Below are 25,580 nucleotides of genomic sequence, written 5' to 3'. Positions count from 1 at the left end.
CTTGGTGCTAATGTATATAAGTCTTCAGTGAAATAGTTCTTTGAGTTCATTAGAGAAAGATGAGAGTTGGCAGAGATAGGCTGATATTCCTAGAGGTATTCTCTGAAAATTCTTGGTTTCCATTGTTGGAGAGGAAAAGCTTTTTCTTCATCTGCCTAGGTTCACAGGTTGGAGGTTATGAATTAAACTGACAAAAGATTAACAAGAGAAAAAATATTTATTCATATATGTGTACAGGAGTTCACAGAATAATGTCGCTCCACGTGGTAGGTAGAATTTGGGGCTTACATACCAGCTTACTAGGGAAAGGGAGGGGGAGAAAGGGCGCCTATAGGAACCCAAATGACTTTTAGGAAAGACAAACGAGCCTTTAGGAAAATAGATGGGAGATATGACAGTTTTGTGACAATGTGTAGGTGATATCTTATCCTGGTACTGATTTCTCCGTTGATAGGAGTCAGTCTTCACTGGCTATGAAACCCCAGGGGAGGGGATTTATAATTCTTTTTGGAGGCTCTGCTTTTCGGCAGCTAAGTCTAGTTCAGGGAAGAACCTTTTCCTGTGTCTATTGATTATCAAAGGCCTTCAGTTCAAAATAATTTTTATGCCACTGTGGCATATTCTGCATCCCTTAACCATCTTGTTTAGGTGTGCTTACTTTTCATAGTTCTTAGTGTCTAAGATGTAACAGATAATACCAGTTTAATTGTTTTAATTTATTTTGAGCAATCCAGAAAGAGAGCGAGAGAGCACGTGTGTGTGTTAGAATAGTTGTGAAATGATTAGAGTTGTAGAGAAATTAGTGGGCACCTAGCAAAATATTTATTTATTTATTTGTTGCCAACAAAGTGGGTACAGGGAGCACATTGATATGTTTTGAAGAGTAGAAGTCACCTTTTTATTTTTTGGATGAAGCCTCTGACAGTGTTTACTGGTTTCCTGAACTAAAATTCTATCATTGGACCTTAGACATGAGGCAATTCAGAATGGTACTTTTATGTTTCTACCCTTCCATCCTTAATGTATTTATTGTGACAGAATAAGTGGGATGATTGCAATTGAATATAGCATATAATCCCAGTGCAAAGCTTTTCATTGAGGTCATTTAGAATGATGATTTTCAGGACAAGTTGAATGATTACAAAAGATGGGAGGTTCATTTGTAACATTTTCAAAAGAGCCTGTAGTTAATTTTATCATTTGTCAGATGAATGAAAAGAAGCATTTCTTTCTTAGATTTTTCTGGCTGTCATTGTGCCCAAAGAGTATCATTTTATATGTGAGGAAAACAGTTTTTTCCTGAATTATTTGTTGAATATACTCTTGTCATATTTAAGATATGTAGGAAATGAGATCTTATAAAACTGTGAAGCTTATTCTTAAATTTTAAAGGTTTTAATTTTAACTATTTTGAGTAGAAATTTATTTTTAAAAAGCATTTAGTTTTCACTTTCTAGTGAAAGAGTACTATGAGTGTTATCAACCAGAAATTTTCTTGACAATTTACAGATTTAAGAATCTTTATGATATGATGGGTTCAGGAGCTGTGGAGCTCTTTGTTCATACTTCCAGAGTCTCCAGATTAGTTGAGGATTTTGAATTTTTAAATCTCATGTTTTTGTTAATCTAGTTTGATTTTCAGATTTTTAGTTCTCACTACTATAAATGAACCCTTTCTTCTACTTTCTATTATACTTTTATATTTCTGTTATGCATTGAAACCCTCCAAAATGTTTGTTTGAATTGTGTCAACAATAAGAGTAAATAGGTATCAAGTGAGTGCATTAGGTACTCTCTTTCATGAGAGAAGTATATGTTTTATTTTGTGGGTGGCTATCGATATGTCATTTGTCCAGAGACTGTTGTTTCATATTTCCTAGATCAAATATCTTTCATTTGAATTATACCAATTACTTTGAGAAAACTCTTGTTGCTTTGGTGCATGTTAATATTATTGAGGTTTTGAATAATTTGGGGTAGTATGATTATACATATATTAAGTCAAGCAGAGAGAGTCAATTATCATATGGTTTCACTTACTTGTGGAGGATAAGGAATAACACGGAGGACATGGGGAGATGGAGAAGAGAAGTGAGTTGGGGGAAATTGGAGGGGAAGACAAACCATGAGAGACTGTGGACACTGAGAAACGAACTGGGGGTTTTGGAGGGAAGAGGGATGGAGGGTTGGGTGAGCCTGGTTGTAGGTATTAAGGAGGGCATGTATTGCATGGAGCACTGGGTGAGGTGCATAAACAATGAATTTTGGAACACACACACACACACAAATTTAATTTAAAAAATAAATAGTGCTTCTTTTTATATAATTATAAAAATTATGAATAAATTTTAAAATATTTTTTAATAAAAGGCTGAAAAACAGTCAGCTAAACTACAGGCTGAACGTTTGGAAAAAGAACTACAATCAAGCACTGAACAAAATACTGTTCTAATCAGTAAATTGCATAAAGCTGAGCGGGAAATAAATACGTTGACCAGTAAAGTAAGTCCTTTATTGTTTCTACTTCATTTTTTAGAATGCTTGATTCTGCATAAGGACAAATTTTATATTCAAATTGTTTACTTCTCTGTATTGAAATCTTTTTTTAATCCTATCATTCTGCGTTCCAAATACATGTAAAATCTAATTTTTGACTTATTTCACTCAGCATAATCTCTTCCAGTCCCGTCCATGCTGCTACAAAACTTTGGGTATTCATCCTTTCTTTTTTCTTTTTCTTTTTTTTTTTTTTACAGCTTTATAAACATATATTTTTATCCCCAGGGGTACAGGTCTGCGAATCGCCAGGTTTACACACTTCACAGCACTCACCATAGCACATACCCTCCCCAATATCCATAACCCCACCCCCCTCTCCTAACCCCCTCCCCCCATCAACCCTCAGTTTGTTTTGTGAGATTAAGAGTCACTTATGGTTTGTCTCCCTCCCAATCCCATCTTGTTTCATTTACTCTTCTCCTACCCCCTCAACCCCCCATGTTGCATCTCCTCTCCCTCATATCAGGGAGATCATATGATAGTTGTCTTTCTCCGATTGACTTATTTCGCTAAGCATGATACCCTCTAGTTCCATCCACGTCGTCGCAAATGGCAAGATTTCATTTCTTTTGATGGCTGCATAGTATTCCATTGTGTATATAGACCACATCTTCTTTATCCATTCGTCTCAGCAGAGAGAGTCAATTATCATATGGTTTCACTTATTTGTGGAGCATAACAAATAGCATGGAGGACAAGGGGAGATGGAGAGGAGAAGGGAGTTGAGGGAAATTGGAAGGGGAGGTGAACCATGAGAGACTATGGACTCTGAAAAACGATCTGAGAATTTTGAAGGGGTGGGGGGTGGGAGGTTGGGGGCACCAGGTGGTGGGTATTGTAGAGGGCACGGATTGCATGGAGCACTGGGTGTGGTGCAAAAATAATGAATACTGTTATGCTGAAAAAATAAAAAATTAATTAAAAAAAAAATCTATTTTTTTACTACTTTCACTGTGACTGCTCTTCTCCAAGCCATGATTTCTCTAGGTTCAATTTTAACAGTAGCCTCCTGACTCTCTACCTATTCAGAGCTCTGCATGATCTGCCTCTGCAGTCTTTCTAGAGCCATCACAGTCCATTTTCCCTCCTGTCCACTTTGCTCCAGCCTTACTGGCTTTCTTCTCACTCTTACTTCTGTCCTAGGACCTTCGCACTTGCCTGCTGACATGGTCTTCCTTCAGATCCATATAGTTTGCTTTCTTGCCTCTTTCAGACGTCGCATTATCAGAGAGGCCTTCCTTGTCTTCACTTTGTAAAATACCATCTTCCCTCTTCTGCCTCACTGTCTGTCTTCTTTACCAGCTTTATTTTTCTTCATAGCTCTTAACAGCATTTGGTATATTTATATTTGTTTATTTTTTGTCTCTCCTCTTCTCTCCCACCCTTTTCCTTTAATCAAATATAAGCTTTAAGACCAGGGACATTGCTTTTATTACTCCTTGTATCCCCATCTCCTGAAACAGGCACTCTATAAATACTTGTTAAATGAGTGAATTAATAACAGCAGCATGGTCTACATTTATGTTATTTTTAGTTATTTTTTTAAAAAAGATTTATTTATTAGAGTGTGTGTCAGAAAGAGAGGGCAAGGGGCAGAGGAAGAGAGAGAATCTCAAGCAGCTTCCCCACTGAGCATTGAGCCTGACATGGGGCTTGATCCCAGGACCCAAAGATCATGATCTGAGCTGAAATCAAGAGCCATCCACTTAACCAACCAAGCCACCCAGGTGCTCCTATGTTATTTTTAAAAGAATATATATAATGGTTTGTATATCTTTTATATACCAGGTTTTCTCAGGAACTTACAGTTTTTCCCCTCACATGCTTTATGTATAAGGAATCTGATAACCAGAAATAGGAGAGCAATGATGAAAGTATTTTTTAGAAGACTGCAGTGAATAACAATATCATATCATCTCTGGAGTTAAGACAGACTAGATTCAAATTCCATTTCTTTTTCTTACTAGCTGTATGACCTTGAGCAATTTACTTTCTCCCTGAAAATTTCAGTGTTTTTCTTTATAATGCAAAACTAATATATACCTTATAGATTATGGCAAAATTAAATGCAATATTATGCACAAAGCACTTTGCATAAGGTCTAGTAGATAATTACCCAAATATTATTAATAGCTATTATTAATGTTAGTACTTGGGGGCATCTTCAAGATCTTGGAAATAACTGTGGTTTCCGAATCAGTGAAATCAATTATTTTTCATCAGAGCAGAGTTATGTAAAATTACCTGGAAAAACAAAAGAGGTCCCAGACCAGAAGGAACTTACTATAGCCTAGTAGAAGTGAACTTACCTAAAGGAGTAATGTAGTCATCATAAATGACTTGGCCAGGGAATTACTTGAGAGAACTTAGGCAGTGTTCATAACAGAGAGAAGTGAGAGTTTTAGTAGAATCTAAGTATTCTGTCCCATTGAAGAGATAATTCTTATTGTGGGAAGGAATTCATCAATCTGTTTTAAATGGTGGGCATGAAACTATCAATTCATTTCATTCCATTTGTTCTGATTGTATGATCACCAAACAACTTTCTGTTACTTAATTTCCCATGTAATTTTGTCTACAGGGAGAGAATGCACACTGGTCCTTCAGACTTAGTGTTCTGTTTTCCATTATAGTTTTTTCTTACAGCTCTGATTTTATAAACCAGTCTTTATAAACTTTATTAATGTGAGTCCAGCCTTGAGAGTGGTGATTTCTGTGTCCAAAAGGCCATAAGCCATAATACTACATGTATTAGATGCCACCCTTGGGAGATAGTCTACCCAGTTTTTTCCATGGCAAACACATACTCTTATGTTTGCAGATTCTGTCTGTAGTGACATTTACAATTTTTGTTTGAGTTTTTATACTTTACAGTTTATGAAGTGGTTTTGTAGCCAGTGTATTTAATTCATTAGACATGGCTGATACTAGAAAGAATATGTGAAATATAGGCAAGAAGATTTTTAATTGTTGAAATAGTTTAATTCAGGTGTTTTCTAGGCTAGCTTATATGTTGAGACTAAGATATATTTAGAAATTAAAAACTGTCATTTTGGAGGGGGTAATGAATTACAATAGGAAAGTTCATGGACTTTGAATCAGATAAATCTGTCTTTTGATCCTGACTCATTCATCTCACTCATTACCTGTGTGACTTCTAATTTGCTTAACTTTTAAGTGGGAACAATGCCTTTTTCTTACAGGATTTTTCTAAGATTAAAGATGGTATTGAATGCAGTAGATAGTAGCCTATGATGAAAATAATAGCAACAGTTTTACACTAGTGATATCCTTAAATGAGAAAAAGATATACATAAAGAACATGGAACTTTGAGCCCATGACAAATTCCATTCCTCATTATATAAATCTGTAGAACTGTAAGCAAGTTTCCTCATAGATGAAATGAAACATCATTCTGGCTCATCCCTAGGAACTCATCCAGCCTACTAAGATTGTAAAATAAATTAATAATTTAATTGCTTCCTGATTAACCTAAGTAGATTTTTTTATACATCCAAATATATACATATTGAGATAGAGTTCCTACAATGGTAGAGTATACAAAGAAATGGAGTATACAAAGAAGTAAATTCAGGAAGTTCTGCCATGCCTTTTTTCCAATTCTGATATTGCTAAGAGTTGCCTAATTTTAAGGGCACACTTGTGTTTTTTGCATATAAATGGCATATTAAAAACCATCCTTCAGCTTTAGACAAACCAAGTTTTCATTTGGAATCATGCATGTAAAAAGATTTCATTGGAAGGATAAATTTTAAAATGATATTTCAAACATGATTGTCACAGTTTTCTTTGCAACTTGAGATTTTCATCTAATATTTTGCAACTCTAGCAAATGGTTGTTTGCAATGCAAAGGAGTACCTGGGGTGTATTTGTCTAAGTTATTCAAATTTTGTAAATGTTTGTTAGGTTTTTGAACAGAATTATGTCAGTGTGATTCAGTGTCTTGTATTAAAAAGTATTGCCAATGATGGCCTGAAAATGGTGACCTTGAAGGTACTTTACATTCAATGAGATAAATTCTGGTTACCTCGGGAAGTGTTTGATCTTTAAAACTCCAATAAAATATGCAGTTTAAGGAAATCATCCCGCATAGTTATCCTTATTTGCTACATTAATGAGGTCATACCATCTCAGACCTTTGAAAAAAGATCAGAGTTTAAGTACTGTCTCTTTGGAATTTGTGTCAAGAGCTTCTTGAGTAATACAGTTTTCCAGCTATATCTTTCTTGCTTATATATGTTTTCTTGCATGTCTGTGTATGTGTGTATGTGTAATTTAACAAATTCTGAACCCTTGTAAAATGCCTAATACTGCCATTTTTTATGGTTCTTAAAGTTAGTAGTACTGGTAGTACTGGATACTGAGCTTCTGTTACATCAAAAGCATAACGCAAATTGGCAACATGAAGGCCCAAATGGAAAATGTATTGTGAGAAAAAAACAAGAGAGACAGGATATCTTGGCCCCAGGGGAGCTTCAGAAGACTCTGTATCTCTTGAAATTATATGTAACATTTTAACCTTACACATTTTGTTTAGGAAATGATCTCTAGTTTTCCTAGGAATTTTGAGGCCTGATCACAAGAAAGGTAAAGAACCAGGGATCTAGGGTCAGAAAGAAAAGTTTATTATGACTAGTTGGGATTTGATTCAGATTACTTGTAGGAAATGCTACTGTTTGTCATAGCTCAGTAATACAATTCAGTAATACAATTCATGTAAGTTTTTCATTTTTAATCCTTTTAATATATTTTTAAGAAGTTAAAAATTACTATAAGTGCGTTCATTATTTCAGGATTATAGAAATGTGGCACTAAAGGAAAACTGAAACTCCTGTAGATCCATAGATGAGTAAACTCAAATGCAGCAAGGACAAATACTTTGAGCATATACCACTAGTTTAATAATAAAAGTAGGCCTGAAGTCAGACTTCACTTGTTTGACTTCCTGTCTACTGCTCTTTCAGTTTCAATAATTACAATTTAGTAGAACAATATTTTCTCAGAAGAAATAGGTTTTTAGATATTTCGTAGTTTTTGTTGAAATGAATGAAATTTTTGCAAAATAAGATGGCTATAGTTTTCCACCTCATATTTAGAGAGGCTACGGTGTGGCTTATTAATTAACTGCTATGTTATTCTTAAACTTTTACAGCTAGCATATAATAGCAGGTTATAATTTCATTTGTTATAGAAATTGGATTTTCATTATAGTTATATTTCTTCAAAATTTTAAGACATTTATAGTTTTAATTCTGTCTGTCCGTGAAATTAAAATGTAGTAGAGCCCAATCCACAGAAAGTTTAAGTTGTTAAAATAAATAAAATTTCTTAGCTGCTTTCATGTAGTTGAACATTGTTCTGTGAGACTTATTTTCAGTAATGTTTAAAATTGCAAACCTGGCGTCAGCACAATGTATTCATTTTATGTAGTGTCATTAAAAAATCTATAAGTTTATTTGGAAGTAAAACAGACATCTTAAATGTGGTTAGCAGTACAAAGGCAGCACAGTACTTGCTTTTCTATTTTTCTTTAAGTGAGAATGTTGACCAAACCATTCCTTACAGTGTTCTTAAGACCTTTCATAGATGGAATCTCCTTTGGTAAAACACTTCTATTTCTCATCCTTCCCGTCTTCAGCTCTAGAAGGTTTTTCTCATTTGTTTCTAACTCCCATCTTCAGTTTTTATAGATTTCTGTTGCACTGAAGTATATGATCCTCTACCCTCCTGTTCCCACAATCTTACATTTTACATATTTAACTTGTATATATGTGTAGTTTTCTCCTCTAATTTCACAGTTTTATGCATTAGTGTGTCAGAGTACAGATTTATCTAATTTTTATATCTGTATTGGTTAAATCCTCATTATAGAATTAACTCTAGGACTAACTTTAGAAGCATCTTATGAAAGGGGAAGGATATGGAAAATAGTAGAGGGTAGTGCAGATAGCTGGAGGGATGAAGTTTTCTTGTTTGCTTCTGTAACCCCAGCTCCTAAAACTGCTGGGGCACATAATAGGTACTCAGTAAATATTTATCCAATGAATGAATACTACTCATGAACTAAAATCATTTCATTTTCAGAAGGGTTGTATCAGAGAAAACTAAAAATGGTATGTGATTAGTTAATCATATGGAAGATATTGACAATTATTTCTATTCACTCAGGGCTTTTCAGAGAATTAGATTTGGGCAGTAAAAGTTTAAATTAGATTTATATGTTTTGTACTCACTCTTCCCACTGCCACCACATCCATACACATACACACACACACACACACACACCAAACTCAGTTGATTCTTCCTTCTTGCCCACTTTGTCAATTCTTTGCCTTTTAATTGGCATCTTTACCTTCATTTTCTCAATCTTAATTTGCAATTAGAGTTAATTTTCTGAAACAAAGTTGACTGTGTCACCTTCAGTAGCTAACAGGCTACGCGGCCCTTTTGTGCAGCATAAAAATTTAATCCCTGCCACTCCACAGATCGCATGCCTTCCTTTGCTCTAACGCATTGCTCGTTGTTTTCTTGCAAGCATACTGTTGTGACATTATACCTTTATAACATTTTATGTGCTGTTCCTTCTACCTAGAATTCCTTCTTGTCACCAGCACTTTTTTTTAAAGGAGGTTTTAGGTTTTTTTCTCTGAAGTTGAGCCGGTCGTTGACTATTGGATTTTAGGTACTTGTAGTTAAGCCTTTTAAGGCAAGATTAAGCCAGGTGACCCCAGCCTGATATTTGTAAAAAAATAACTCTATTGTTAGGAAAAGGCTGTTTTCTTGGTACCAGATACTGTTCAAGGCCCTGAAGCACCTTCCCTCTTGGAAGGTACTTACACTGTGTACTCTGCTTCCCAAAACATTTTCTCCTTTCTACTGATGTTTTCGGGTAAGCAGTTAATGGCAAGAAAATGACCTATAGTAATTTCAATTTCTAATTCTCAACAGGTAAAAGAACTTAAACATTCAAACAAACTAGAAATAACAGACATCAAACTGGAGGCAGCAAGAGCTAAGAGTGAGCTAGAAAGAGAAAGAAATAAGATTCAAAGTGAACTGGATGGTAATATATGATTTCCCATGCTTTTTACTATTCTTTTTGCATACAAACAAATTATTAAAATAGGTCAAACTGAATTTTTATTTTTGAGCCTAACTGAATTTTAATCTTAGAGCACATATGGGTTGTTTTTATTTATGTTGAATGTTCATTTTGTGATGTATCTCTTAAAAAAATCAGTCTTATGTTTATACAGTTATTTGATTAATACATAAATTAAATGAAACTTTCCAAATGGGATTCCATACTTTCTGGGTTTGTAGTTGTGAATCTGTTTAGATCATGTGATTGTTAGTCCCAGACCATTTTAGTGATGTGAGACCATTTTAAGAACATAAGGAAGAGGGACACCTGGGTGGCTCAGTCGATTAAGCGTCTGCCTTCGGCTCAGGTCGTGATCCCAGGGTCCTGGGATCAAGCCCCACATCAGGCTCCTTGCTCGGCAGGGAGTCTGCTTCTCCTTCTGCCTCTCACTCGCCCTGCTTGTGCCCTCTCTCTCTCTATTCCTGACAAATAAATAAAATCTTTAAAATAAAAGTAATAACGTAAGGAAGATAGGTAGATCCTAGGCCCAATTTTTGTTTTTATGTAGACACTAGGCTAGTTACTGAGCCTCATTTGTTTTTAAGCCCCAGTGTAGTCTTAGAATGTCCTTCTCATCAAGATTCCTCAGAATTATATTATTTCTGATTTTTCTTAAAGGGTGTTTAAATCAGCTACCTTTGGCCTATAACTGTCCTCAAGTTGGTCTTTAGTTGAACTGGCCTCTGTGGTTTTAGGCAGAGCTTATGATGAATTAGTGTTTGTATGATTAATCTCTACTTGATGTTGATTCATGAATTTCTATAGAGTTTAGGGAGTAATTTTTCAAGGGATGTAAAGAGTTTGTGATCTAGTTATGCGTTCTTTTAAAATTTTGTGTTACATATGAATTTGTCTTAGTTATTCCATCTGCAAAATACTTGCCATATCAATGTAAGGAAAATGTGTGAATTCATTGGATAAACTTGAAAGTTTCGAATTTGTATTTCTTTTTTTTTAAGATTTTATTTACTTATTTGAGATAGAGAGTGAGAGCAAAATCATAAGCTGGGAGGCAGAGGGAGAGGGAGAAGCAGACTCTCCACTGAGCAGGGAACCTGATGTGGTACTTGATCCTAGGACCCTGGGATCATGACCTGAGCCAAAGGCACCTGCCTGACTTAACTGACTGAGCCACTCAGGTGCCCTTCCAATTTTTATTTCTATTGGTAATCTAACAGTTCTGTTAGAATGATAGGTTTTGAAGGGTTCTGTGATTTTATTCACTCTACTTTCAACCAGCTTTATGATGATGCTGTCTATGGGGCTAAGATTACAAAACCCTTTTAGAAGTGGAGTAAATACTTATATCTCTTTGGATATCACCTAGGTTGATGCCCCCAGTTCTCAAGAGTCAAGCGAGTAAATATATATAGTCTTTTATTAAAGTGTTTATGTATGTATGCTAAATAAAATAATGACAGAATAGTTAACTGAGTTTTAGTCTATTTTATTCTTAAAAGGTTTATTAATAATGTAAAGATCTTTGAGAATACATATCCAGACTTAAATTTCTATGGTCTTTTAGTTGTCTTACCAGCTTATGGATGCTTGCTGTTAGGATTTTTCAGCTTAATAACATTGAATACAGCATATCTTTTTCCTTAAAAAAATATTAGGATTACAGTCAGACAATGAAATTCTCAAGTCCGCTGTCGAACACCACAAAGCTCTCCTCGTAGAAAAGGATCGTGAATTAATACGTAAAGTACAAGCTGCCAAGGAAGAAGGTTATCAAAAACTTGTGGTATTACAAGATGAAAAGTAAGCACTTAAGTACCTTATTTTGTGTTCAGTCTCCTTGCAAATGAAAACATTTTGCTGTCATAGCATCCTCATTGTAGTTTTTGTAACATAATTATCATCTGTTGTTTTAGGATAGAACTTGAGAACAGATTAGCGGATTTAGAGAAAATGAAAGTGGAACATGATGTCTGGAGGCAATCTGAAAAGGATCAGTGTGAAGAGAAATTGCGGGCTTCACAGATGGCAGAAGAGTCGGCCAGAAGGGAACTTCAGAGTATTAGGTTATCTATGCGTAGATATATTTTAAACTTCATTTTGGAATAATCTTAGAGCTAACAAAACATTGTAAAAGTCATACACAGAATTCCTACCTGACCTTCGCTGAGATCTCTAAAGATTGACATCTTATATAACCATATTACAATAATCAAAGCTAAGATACTAACGTTAATATAATCAGGAAATAAATAGTATTGTATCAAACCTATAGAGTTTACTCAAATTTTACTAGTTGTCCTACTGATATCCTTCTTCTGGTCCAAGATCCAGTCCAGAATTATACATTGCCTTCACTTGAAGAGTGCTGACCAGTTATTTTAGAGATTGTCCCTCAATTTGAGTTGTCTTAAATTCTTTATGATTAAATTCAGGTTATATATTTTTAGCAAAAATAACACCAAAATCAAAGTCCTGTGTCTTCAGTGCATTATATTAGGAGGTATATTACTTGTTCCCTTACTGGTGATGTTCACTTTGTTTGGTTAAGGTGATGTTGGCCAGATTTTTCCAGTATAAAATGACTGTTTTTTTCTCTTTGTGATATATAAATACCTTATGGGGAAATACTTTGAGACTATGTAAATTTTTTTGTCATACTTTCTCATCATACATTCTTCCACTAATCTTAGCACCCAATGATCAAATCTGAGACAGTTTGAGCAAAGACATGAGTTATAATAAAATGTTATAATCCATAGGATAAAATAAAAATCTATGTGTCTAGATGACATAATGTATAATATTTAGAAGGAAAGCTCTTTTCAGGAGAATTCCAACTAACATAGAAAAAATGACAGAAATAGGAAAAGATCATTTGGCAAACAGTATAGTAGAAATGATAGGCATGATGTCGCAAATTTTCAAAGGTTTTCATCATCTCTGCAGACAGTCATAATTTTTCCTCTCTTGCACTATTAATATTGTGTGTTAATGGATTTCTTAATCTTGAACCAACCTCAACTTCTGGAGTAATTATCTGTTTATTCTATAGAAAACAATCTGTTAAGCTCTCTGTCTCTTTTGGGATCAATTTTGATGATCTGTGTTTTCATAAGAAATTATTTCATCTTGGTTTTCAAATTTGTCTGCATAGAGGTCTGAAGAATAGTTTTTTATTTTTCAATTTGTTCTGTCTTAATGAATGCTTATTTTCCCTGGGTTATTTCTTATTTATATATGTGCTTTCTTCCTCTATTTGTTAATCTAGTTGGCTAGTGCTTTGTTGATTTTATTCTTCTTATTGTGATAAAATATACATAACAAAATTCACTATTTTAATCATTTTAAGCATACAGTTCAGTATTTTTTTTAGACTAGGAATTTGATTTATGGAGTCAACTGTTTTTCTATTTCCTACCTCATTAATTTCTACTTTCTTCTTCTTTCTGTGTTTTTCTGCCATTAAGAAGTTTTAATAGTTTTATTAGTGTTTAATGTACATAAAATAAAATTCACCCATTTAAATAATGTGTAGCGTGATGACTTTTGGTAATTGTATAAAGTTTTGTAATCATCACCACCATAGTAAAAGCAAAGAACAGTTCTATTACCCTAAAAGTTTCCGTGTCTCTTTGCACTTGACCTTTCCTCTGATCCCCAGCCTTTATCCATATTGTTGCATATATCAGTATTTCATTCCTTTCTGTTGCTGATTAATATTCCATTGAATGGATGTAACATGATTTGTTTATTCATTTTCCTTTTTTTTTTATTAAGATTTTATTTATTTTATTTTGACAGAGACAGAGATCACAAGTAGGCAGAGAGGCTGGCAGAGAGAGAATGAAGCAGGCTGCCTGCTGAGCAGAGAGCCCGATGTGGGGCTCGATCCTAGGACGCTGGGATCATGACCTGAGCTGAAGGCAGAGGCTTTAACCCACTGAGCTACCCAGGCGCCCCTATTCATTTTCCTTTTGATGGGCAGATATTTGGGTTGTTATTAGTTTGGGGCTATTATGATTAATGTTACTATGAACATTCATGTAGAAGTCTTTGGGCATACAATTTTATTTCCCTTGGTTAAATATCTAGGAATGACATTGCTGAGTGATGACATATAGCAGTACTGTTCTGCAACATATACAGCAAAACTGTTTTACAGAGCGATCGTGCTGTTTTTCATTCCCATAGCAACGTATGAGAGTTCCCCTATGCCAGTTCCATTTGATTCACACATCTTGACTGACACTTGTTATTGTCAGTCTTTTTTACCTAACTCTAGCAGATGTGTAGTAATATATCATTGTGGTCTTGATTTGATTTTCCGCAATGACTAATGATGTTTAGCATCTCATAATACGGATTTTTGAAGTATTCATCCACATAGTTTGCCCATATTTAAAATTAGGACGTTATTTTCATATTGAGTTGTAACAGCGCTTTATTTTGCATACAAGCCCTTTGTGAAATACATATTTGACAGATATGTTCTAAGTCTGTGGATCGCTTTGTTTTAATTGTGTCTATTGAAAGCAAAATTTATTTTGACAAAGTCAATTTTATAATTTTTTTCTTTTCTAGTTTGTGGTTTTCTTTATTTTTTATTTTTTGAAAAGGTTTGCCTGATCTTGTGTCACAGAGATTTCTATTTCGTTTTCTTCTAAAAGATTAGTATTTTGTTTCTTACATTTGGGTTTTATGACCCAGTTCATGTTAATTTCTGTGCAGTGTGAGGCGATGGTAGACAATCATTTTTTATTTCCATATAGGTATCCAGTTGTTCCAGCATCATTTGTTGAAGGCTGTCGTTCCCTCCATTGAATTGTTTTGGTTCCTTTGTTAAAAATCAGTTGACCATTAAGTGTCTGTTTCTGGACTCTGTCCCATTGCATTGATCTGTTTGTCCGTCTTCACATGATTATCACACTGTCTTGACCACAGCGGCTTTATAGTAAGTTTGATGCAGGTAGTGCAAGTCCTCCACCTTGTTCTTTCTTTAAAGATAGTTTTGGCTCTTCTAAGTCCTTTGCCTTTCCATATAAATTTTAAAATCAGCCTATCACCTTTTTCAGAAAGGCTTGTTAGGGTTTTGATTGGAACTATAATGAATCTGTAGCTCAGTTTGAGAAGAGTTGTCATCTCAACAATACTGAGCCTGTCCAACCCATGAATATGGCATGTCTCTTCTTTAATCAGATCATCTTTAATTTCTATTATCAGAGTTTTATAGTTTTCATGGAATATGTCATGCATATCTTATGTTACATTTTATTCCTCAGCACTTTTATATGATTATAAATGGGAGCAGTTTTTTAAAAATTTCACTTTCTGGGGCATGTGGGTGGCTCGGTGGGTTAAGCCTCTGCCTTTGGCTCAGGTCATGGTCTCAGAGTCCTGGGCTCGAGCCCCACATCAGCTCTCTGCTCAGTGGGGAGCCTGCTTCCCCCGCCCCGCCTGCCTCTCTGCCTAATTGTGATCTCTGTCAAGTGGATAAATAAAATCTTAAAAATTAAAAAATTCACTTTCTGTTTCTTGCTGGCATGTGGAAATATAGTCCGTGGACTTTTATGTAAGGACCTTGAGTCCTGTGACCTTACTAAACTCATGTATTTTCTACTAGCTGCTTTGTAGATTTTGAGTTTTCTAAGATCATGTTATATACTTTATGCTTTATTTTAGTTTATTTTTTTGTTTTATTTTGAGTTGGGAATTTACTCAACAAGTGTTCTTCATTTTTGTTGGTAAAGTTTCTAGTATGAGATTTTTCTTATCCCTGTTTTAGGTATATTAAGTATATTCTCTAGTGTTTTAATTATTATCTTTTAGGATTTTCTAATTTGAATTTACATTTTCCTTTTCACCCAAGAATTAATAGATGTATTAATAGAAGGTGTAGTTGTTTAATAAGAGATGAAATTAATAGTTTGCTGGGACTGTCAGAATAAAGTACCACCATCAAGAGGGTTTAGACAATAGAAATTTATCTTCTAATAGTTCTGGACATTAGAAATTTGAGATCTCAGGGTATTGTCAGACTTGGTTTCTCTTGAGGCCTCTTTTGTTGTTGGCTTATAGATGGTTACTTTCTTGCTCTGTCCCCATACTGCCTTTCCTTTGTGTGCCTGTGTCTAGTACCTTTCCGTCTTCTTATGAGGATACCAGTCATATGGATTAGGATTCACCCAGATAGCTTTATTTAACCTTAGTTACATCTTTAAAGGTCCTGTCTCCAAATGCAATCACATTCTAAAATACTCTGGTCGATGGGCACCTGGGTGGCTCAGTGGGTTAAGCCGCTGCCTTCGGCTCAGGTCATGATCTCAGGGTCCGGGGATCGAGTCCCGCATCGGGTTCTCTGCTTGGCAGAGATCCTGCTTCCCTCTCTCTCTCTCTGCCTGCCTCTCCATCTACTTGTGATCTCTCTCTGTCAAATAAATAAATAAAATCTTTAAAAAAAAAATAAATAAATAAAATACTCTGGTCGAGATGTCAACATACAAATTTTGGGGAGACACAGGTCAGTTCGTAACAGAAGGTTTTTTAATTTCCAGCTGGGAGGCTTTTTTAATTTATAGTTTTATTGCATTATAATCAGAGAATATTGTTTCTATTATTTCTAATTTACGGAATGCATTGATTTTGTGTGTGTGTGTGTGACATAATATATTAAGGCCAGGTCTAGGATTAAGCAAGTGAGACACCCAGGGTAAAAAATTTAAGGAGACAGTCTTTTGTGTCAGCACTGAACATGTTCTAAAGTGAGCTTTAAATTCCAGTATACTTAACATACAGTGTTTTGTTAATCTCATTACTTGGGAAAAATTACTTCAGGCAGAGATATATGTATTATTTACTCATGTCAGTTTTTATGAATAATTACTTTAAATGTTGACTGCTACAATTCTAGAGTCATAAATCTGTAGTGGATTTGGAGAGTCAATTTTGTACTCTTCGCTTTTAGAGGAGTACTTTTTTTTTTCTTTCACCGTTCTACACAGGTGAAGCTTTTTTTGTTTACTTCTCCTTGACAATATCTAGAAAGGAAAGAGATAATCTCCCCAGAAAAACCCCCACTCTAATGTTTAATCCTATTATGATTCCACAGTTTAGCCAGTTAGAATGTTTTCTGTGAGAATTTAAGCCTAATTCTCCTGGTTTGGTTTCTGTTGACATTGTGATAGATGTCAAGCAAACTGTTACTACTTGGAGACAATAACGAACATGGCCCTTAGGGTTTTTTGTTTGTTTGTTTTTTGCTGTATAAAATAGCATTCATTTCTTCAGCTTTTCTTTAACAGAAATAATTTTCTTTTCCATTAGTCACTTTGATAACTTTTTTTATTTCTCTTCAGTTTCTCCAGATCATTTCTAATGTATAATTAACCCCAACTTATGTTAAAATGAGGACATAGTAACTAACATAAAATATAGCAGAAAGAGTAATTTGCAAAATTTATATGACTTTTTTTTTAAAAGATTTTATTTATTTGACAGAGAGAACACAAGCAGGGGGAGTGGCAAACAGAGGGAGAGGGAGAAGCAGGCTCCCCAAGGATCAGGGAGCCTGATGTAGGGCTAGATCCCAGGACTCTGGGATCATGACCTGAGCTAAAGGCAGTCACTTAACCAACTGACGTGCCCAGGTGGCCCTGTACCACTTCTTTTTTTTTAATGGTCTGCAGTTGTGTTTTTCTCATGGCAGTTCTGATTTTCTAATTTATAAGTCTACCTACATAAACTAGATCTGTTTTGGTCATTTATTAAAATAATCATGATTTTAAGCTTGTCTTATTTAGAATTTATAATAAGTCAGCAAGAGACTACCTGTAAGAGAAAAAGGTCTTGCTTAAGGAGCTTTTCAGTTATATAAACCAGAAGTATCCATTTATTTACAAACAACAAATATCTGTGGTAAGTAGGATTAATTACTGCTTTCACAGATGCTTTAAATTATTAATTATATACTAGTGTCCTGTCCTCATTAAAGTGGTTTCTTCTTAAATTACATTATTAAATAACAAAATTGTTACTCTTTTTTAATTTTTTATTAACATATAATGTATTATTAGCCCCAGGGGTACAGGTCCGTGAATCGCCAGGTTTATACGCTTCACAGCACTCACCATAGCACATACCCTCCCCAATGTCCATAACCCCACCATCCTCTCCCTACCTCCCTCCCCCCGGCAACCCTCAGTTTGTTTTGTGAGATTAAGAGTCTCTTATGGTTTGCCTCCCTCCCTATCCCATCTTGTTTCATTTATTCTTTTCCTACCCCCCAGGCACCCTACGTTGCATCTCCCCTTCCTCATATCAGGGAGATCATATGATAGTTGTCTTTCTCTGATTGACTTATTTCGCTAAGCATGATACCCTCTGGTTCCATCCATGTCGTTGTGAATGGCAAGATTTCATTTCTTTTGATGGCTGCATAGTATTCCATTGTGTGTGTGTGTGTGTGTGTGTGTGTGTGTGTGTGTGTGTATACATACCACATCTTCTTTATCCATTCATCTGTTGATGGACATCTAGGTTCTTTCCATAGTTTGGCTATTGTGGACATTGCTGCTATAAACATTCAGGTGCACATGCCCCTTTGGATCACTACATTTGTATCTTTAGGGTAAATACCCAGGAGGGCAATTGCTGGGTTGTAGGATAGCTCTATTTTCAACTTTTTGAGGAACCTCCATGCTGTTTTCCAGAGTGGTTGCACCAGCTTGCATTCCCATCAACAGTGTAGGAGGGTTCCCCTTTCTCTGCATCCTCGCCAGCATGTCATTTCCTGACTTGTTAATTTTAGCCATTCTGACTGGTGTGAGGTGGTATCTCATTGTGGTTTTGATTTGTATTTCCCTGATGCTGAGTGATGTGGAGCACTTTTTCATGTGTCTGTTGGCCATCTGGATGTCTTCCTTGCAGAAATGTCTGTTCATATCCTCTGCCCATTCTTGATTGGATTATTTGTTCTTTGGGTATTGAGTTTGATAAGTTCTATATAGATTTTGGATACTAGCCCTTTATCTGATATGTCGTTTGCAAATATCTTCTCCCATTCTGTCAGTTGTCTTTTGGTTTTGTTAACTGTTTCCTTTGCTGGGCAAAAGCTTTTGATCTTGATGAAGTCCCAATAGTTCATTTTTGTCCTTGCTTCCCTTGCCTTTGGCGATGTTCCTAGGAAGCAGTTGCTGCAGCTGAGGTCAAAGAGGTTGCTGCCTGTGTTCTCCTCAAGGGTTTTGATGGATTCCTTTCTCACATTGAGGTCCTTCATCCATTTTGAGTCTATTTTCGTGTGTGGTGTAAGGAAATGGTCCAGTTTCATTTTTCTGCATGTGGCTTTCCAATTTTCCCAACACCATCTGTTGATGAGACTTTTTTCCATTGGACATTCTTTACTGCTTTGTCGAAGATGAGTTGACCATAGAGTTGAGGTTCTATTTCTGGGCTCTCTATTCTGTTCCATTGATCTTTGTGTCTGTTTTTGTGCCAGTACCATACTGTCTTGATGATGACAGCTTTGTAATAGAGCCTGAAGTCTGGAATTGTGATGCCACCAACTTTGGCTTTCTTTTTCAACATTCCTCTGGCTATTCGAGGTGTTTTCTGGTTCCATATAAATTTTAGGATTATTTGTTCCATTTCTTTGAAAAAGAAAGGTGGGATTTTGATAGGGATTGCATTAAATGTGTAGATTGCTTTAGGTAACATAGATATTTTCACAATATTTGTTCTCCCAATCCAGGAGCATGGAACATTTTTCCATTTCTTCATGTCTTCCTCAATTTCTTTCATGAGTACTTTATAGTTTTCTGAGTATAGATTCTTTACCTCTTTGGTTAGGTATCTAGGTATCTTATTTCTAGGTATCTTATGGTTTTGGGTACAATTATAAATGGGATTGACTCCTTAATTTCTCTTTCTTCTGTCTTGTTGTTGGTGTAAATAAATGCAACTGACTTCTGTGCATTGATTTTATATCCTGACACTTTACTGAATTCCTGTATGAGTTCTAGGAGATTGGAGTGAAATCTTTTGGGTTTTCCACATATAGTATCATATCATCTGCAAAGAGTGATAGTTTGACTTCTTTGCCAATTTGGACGCCTTTAATTTCTTTTTGTTGTCTGATTGCTGAGGCTAGGACTTCTAGTATTATGTTGAATAGCAGTGGTGATAATGGACATCCCTGCCATGTTCACATGCCCATCCCTGGGTCCATCACTACGACGAGGGGAATAGTAGACTCTGGCTCAGCCTAGGTTTTATGCCTATTTCAGAGTTGTGGGGGTGGGGAAAGTACGGTTTGTTACCAGAAGTGAAGAGGAGGTATGTTGGGGAAAGAGCAGCAATTACGAGCTCAGGGAAAGGGAATGTGATCATTTAAATTAATCCTATAGTGAATCCCTTATTTTTTGCATTGCTTAAAGCCAGAGCTCTTATTTTCCACTTAGGGCTTTCTGATTTTTTTTTTCAGAAACATTGAAAAAAAAAATATCTGTTACTTAATATGCCTCCTTTCTATTTATATTTCATCTTCAGATGAATTTTCTGTTGTGTATCATCTTATTGGGCAGGAAGGGACAATACTTGGGCAGTTGGACAAGTTCTGTTCCAGAATTTGAACTGCAGAGTCAGTGATAGATGAATATGTGGCAACATTTGAAGAGCAGACAGTTCTTTAGTATGCCCTTACTGGTGATTCTGGTCAATTAGTTTAGCCTGGTTCTGGTTCTCTAGTTTCCTGTTGATTCAATGTGTCTCATACCCTCCCAGGAAAGTCTCTTTTTGCTAATAATGGCCAGACTCAGAACGTGGGTGCCTGATACAGAATTAGTAGTGATGTAGAACTATTTAAATCTAATTTTTAAATTAATAAAAATTTTAAAAAATTAAAAATTTAGTTCTTCTGTTGCACTGTTTGAAATGTGCACTTTTTGAAATAGCTACATGTAATGAGCTAGTGGCTATCATATTGAGTGGTACTAATTACAGAACATTTCCATCATTAAAAAAAACTTAATCAGATAGTACCATTGGACTAAAAATTCCCTAAGGATAGGGATTCTGTTTTTGTTATTCTCTGGTATATCTGTGACACTTAGGATTAAGCTTAGCATCTGTAGGTAGTCAGTAAATATTTGTTGAATGTTGAAATGACACACATGAGCTGCCTGTTACAGAAAACCTAGGCAATAATCATTATAATTAGCTACCTGTACTTTGAAGAGAACTTGGAATGATTCCACCTCACTGTTATTTCTCTTGTCTCTGTTTAAACTTTTATATAGTTCCATTTTCTGTTGTACTTTGGCCCTCTGGTCTACCAACTATCTACCAACTATTAGCTGGTCTACCAACTATTTCTCCTTCAATTATTTCCATAATTACTTTAAAAATATGAAGTACTTGATCTCATAGTTTTTCATTTGGCAACTTATTCATCCTTCACTTTTTGATTTCTGCTCCTGGCTGACCCATTAAACTCTCAACAATTTTTGCTGTAGTCTCTGAAATCTCTATTCCATTACTGATAATTTTTTTTTTTGCAGTCTCCACATTTAAAAAAAAATATACTCTCACTGAAACCTGACCTTGTCCTGGCAACCTTTTAGAAGGTTTTTAAGTGGAATTATTCTTCCTTCCTCTTTGCTACAACTGGGGACCAAAAAGGAAATCTGTGTTTGTGAACCCCACTTTTGCTTCTAGACAATTGTTTGACTAACTTGGGTTAAAATGGTTTTGCTTTTGGTAATAATTGCATCCATCTTATTCCCATTTTCTTTTCTGTCAATGACTAACCTACACGATGTTCCCCAATAGTCACTGAAGACCTTGACTTCTGGCTCAATTTGTTTTTATTTTCTATCCTTTGTCATTGTTCTTTGTGACTGCACCATTCATATTGCTGACCCGTCTAACACCTTAGCCTTATAGTTTATCTTCTCTCTGGTATTCTTTATTTTTATTCCACTTTAGCAGGCCCTACACTTAGCCGTTTCTTGGACTTTGCCATCCCTTAGAACTGACCATTTCAAGGACATAATTTTTTTCTCTTATCCACTTCAATCTCACTGAAGACACTGCAGTTTGATATTCAAATTGATATTCAAATGAGTTCTTGTACTTTCTTTCTTCCTCTAGTCTTACGTTAGCCTGGCTCCCTTGCTTCCCATTCAGCTTGGAATCTATTTGTCCACTGTTTTGCTGTGCTCTTACTTGTACCTGAAAAAAAGCTCCTGGATGTAAATTCTCTCAACTTCTCATGGAGAATTTCTATATCCTCATCTGTTCTTTCCTCCCTTTCTATTTTAATGAAGATATCCATTTTCCCTTTACTTCTCAAGAGTTCTGAATCCCAACTCTTTTGTTTCTCTAGAGTCTTACTTCATTATCTTCTTCATCTGTGTCTGATTTCCAAGGTCCAGCCCAAATTGCATTTGTCTTATGTAGGCTTTTCTGATACTGATAGTTTTTTTTTGTTTTTTTTTTTTTAAGAGACAGAGAGAGGTGTTGGGGAGAGGAAGAGAGAGAATCTTAAGCAGTCTTCACAGTGGCATGGAGCCTGACACAGGGCTCAGTCTCAACAACCCTGCAATCATGACCTGAGCTGAAATCAAGAGTCGGGGGCTTAACCAACTGAACTACCCAGGCACCCTGCTTTTACTGATATCCTAATGAAAGTTAATTAATTGCACTTTATTCTATTACTTTTTACTTCTATTTTAAGCCTTGCTTCCTTTTGATTTGTTGTGACATACCTTAAATATTCAAAAATCTTCTCATCAAAAGAGATACTATACTTTGTTCCTTTTGAAATAATTTGTTCTGAACTCTTTTGTTACTGAGATTAAGACCATTGAATTTATTCACTAAACCCTAATCAGCTCTATTAATTTTTATTTATGTTAAATTCCATTATCCCTCATAATCCTAACTGTAATCATCTCAAATCATGGACTAATTATTTTTTTAAAAACCCATCATATCAGTTATAGATTCTGACCCTGCATTGCTTTAGTGAAGTGAACTGAAGAAAACTTTGTATGTTATTTTTTATCGTCTACCATAATGGTATTTTTACTCCTTTCATATTTTAGTGAAAGTCAATACTCTTTATCATTAGTTTCTTTGACTTCAGTTTTTATTTGTAGGGCATTGTTTCCTTTCTTATCTATATAACTTATTTAGGAAACATTTAGGCCACATTGCTTTCTGAACAGGATTTGCTTTCCTGTTGATTCATCAGGTATATCCAAAATCTTGACCAGAGCTAAGATTTACTTGGGGCCCAACTTTCTAACTCTGGACCTGAGCTGGGACCCACAGTGTTTTCTCCTCTGTTTCTATCGTCATGACTTTGTAGAAAGAAACTTTTATTAACTCCATAATCTAAAAGCACCAAGTTAATAACATCCCTAAACATTTAAGGGTGAAATGCATGGAAAGTTTGAGAGTGTAATAATATAGTTGGAATTGTGAAATAAGAGTATGACTTGTACTGTTAAAGGAGCAAAGTAAGAGCAAGACTGTCCCTTTTCCTTTTCCTTTAGAACCATTGTTTCTGGCATTTGTATGTAAATATCTCAGGAAGCATTGGATCTTTGGTTTCTGCCATGTCATATTGTCCCTTACACATTTAAATGTCTAACCCAAAATTTGGGTTGATTCGTTTAGTTCATCTACAAATATTTATTGACTGCTTATTAGTGTTTAAAGCACAGCCCTAGGCACTTGAGACTGTTGTCTTTCTAATAAGCAGTTCTAATTGGATTGATAAGGCATGCTAATAATGCCAAACTGTACATACTAAATGCCAAATGATTTGTATTTCAGATAAGTGTTTAAAGAATTTTAAAAAGGGAGGGGGGGTGCCTGGGTGGCTTAGCGGGTTAGGCCTCTGCCTTCGGCTCAGGTCATGATCCCAGGGTCCTGGGATTGAGCCCCACATCGGGCTCTCTGCTCAGCAGGGAGCCTGCTTCCCTCCCTCTCTGCCTGCCTCTCTGCATACTTGTGATCTCTGTCTGTCAAATAAATAAATAAAATCTTTAAAAAAAAAGAAAAGAATTTTAAAAAGGAAGCGGTTGAGGACATATTCTATCACATATTGGCATATCCTGTTAGTTTTAAGTCTTTCTCATGTGGTTCGTCATTTGGTTACCAGAGATACTCTACGTTTTAAGGTTCTTGTTGAAAATGTATCATTCCTTTTGAAAAGGACACACATTGTGTAAACATTCACCTTAGGGATGAAAGGTCGTAATATATTTTATAAAATACACTATGGTTTCTTGTACTAGTTAGGTTGTTTTTTGGTAAATTTCAAACTTAAAATCATTAAAATTAATGCATAATGAAATGGGAGAGAAACACTTACTTGGGTTAAAAGACCTGAGTCCTATCTTGATTTGACTGGTTGGTAGCCAATATGATTTGGGCCTGAGCCTCAATCTCTTTATCTGTAAAATTGAAATGACTTTACTTACTTCCATAGAATTATTGTGAGAAATTACTCTTGTTAAAAATGACCAGCCTTGGGGTGACTGGGTAGCTCAGTTGGTTAAACGTTAGCTTTTAGCTCAGGTCATGATCCCAGGGTCCTGGGATTGAGTCCTGACTTGGGCTCCATGCTCAGCAGGGAGTCAGCTTCTCCCTCTCCCTCTGTGCTCTCTCTCCCTCTGTTTTCTGTCAAACAAGTAAATAAAAATTTTTAAAAATACCAGCCTTAATTAAATGCCTGTTTTACTATAGATATCAGAGTGGGCATTAAAGATACATTGAATGTGCCCGGCTAGCTCAGTCGGTAGAGCATGAGACTCTTAAAGATACATTGAGGAGCTCCACAACCTAGTAGGGAGCAGGTGAGGTAGCAGCATATCTAAAACCTATGAAATACTGTGTGGTGATAAAGATGGCTTCTCCCACACTGGATGACTTTCGGAGGCCTTAGCGACACATTGTTCACTCTTCCACCAAAGGCCATCTGTTCAGATTGTTCCCTATGTTTATCAAAATCCTACCCATCAGACTTATATCTCCATGTAAACGGTCTCTCATCTTCTTAGACATACTTGATTTCTCATTTTCTCTATGCTGGTAGTTTGTAGTTTTTTCCATAGCAAAAGCAGAAATTTGTTACATTTTAGTTATATGTGAACACACTTAACTGCCTACAGTCAAAATCTTTATCGTTTTATCTGCCACTTTGCAAGCACAATATCTGGTGTTAATATGGGTACCCCCAAATAATTATCTAATTAATTCATCGAAATATATGAACTATGGATTCTTAATAATGTTTTTTGTTGGGTTGTGATATTTAGGTTAAAACTTCAGCAACAAATTGTGAATATTGAAAATGCAGAGAAAGAAAAAAATGAAAATTCTGACCTGAAACAGGTATGATTTTAGCAAACATTGTTTTTATTTCTTTAAGTGCTTCTTTAAGTCTGTATTTTGAATGTGTGTGTTCTGATATTTTTTATTGAAGTCTAAGTAACATTCAGTGTTATATTAGTTTGAAGTGTGCAATATAATCATTCAACAATTCTTTACATTACTCAGTGCTCATCATGATAAGTAAGTATACTCTCCCCCCAACCCCCATTATGGTAACTGTACTCTTAATCCCCTTTATTTCACCCATCTTCCTCTGGCAATCACCAGTTTGTTCTGTGGATTGAAGGGTCTGGTTTTTTGTCTTTTTTTTTTTCTTGTTTTGTTTTATTTCTTAAATTCCACATGAAATCATATGGTATTTGTCTTTGTGACTTATTTCACTTAGCATTATACCCCCTAGAGCCATCCATGTTTTTGCAAATTGCAAGACTTTATTCTTTGTTAGGGCTGAGTAATGTTCCATTGTATGTATATATCACTTCTTCTGTATCTATTAA

General features: G+C 35.4%; 1 protein-coding gene across 3 annotated transcripts in view; it reads left to right on the top strand.

The window, feature by feature from the left end:
- CEP83 (centrosomal protein 83) overlaps positions 1 to 25,580 on the top strand; it is a 131,894-nt gene that overhangs the window by 88,088 nt on the left and 18,226 nt on the right. For all 3 annotated transcript variants that reach the window (XM_047740060.1, XM_047740062.1, XM_047740061.1), the window contains 5 exons: positions 2,371 to 2,502; positions 9,531 to 9,645; positions 11,343 to 11,487; positions 11,601 to 11,750; positions 25,008 to 25,083. In XM_047740060.1, coding sequence (XP_047596016.1) covers positions 2,371 to 2,502; positions 9,531 to 9,645; positions 11,343 to 11,487; positions 11,601 to 11,750; positions 25,008 to 25,083 — 618 coding nt within the window. The remainder of the gene's footprint in view (positions 1 to 2,370; positions 2,503 to 9,530; positions 9,646 to 11,342; positions 11,488 to 11,600; positions 11,751 to 25,007; positions 25,084 to 25,580) is intronic.

Source organism: Lutra lutra, chromosome 8 (genome assembly GCF_902655055.1).
Source record: "Lutra lutra chromosome 8, mLutLut1.2, whole genome shotgun sequence".
NCBI lineage: Eukaryota > Metazoa > Chordata > Mammalia > Carnivora > Mustelidae > Lutra > Lutra lutra.
This window is presented reverse-complemented; position numbering and strand designations above follow the sequence as displayed.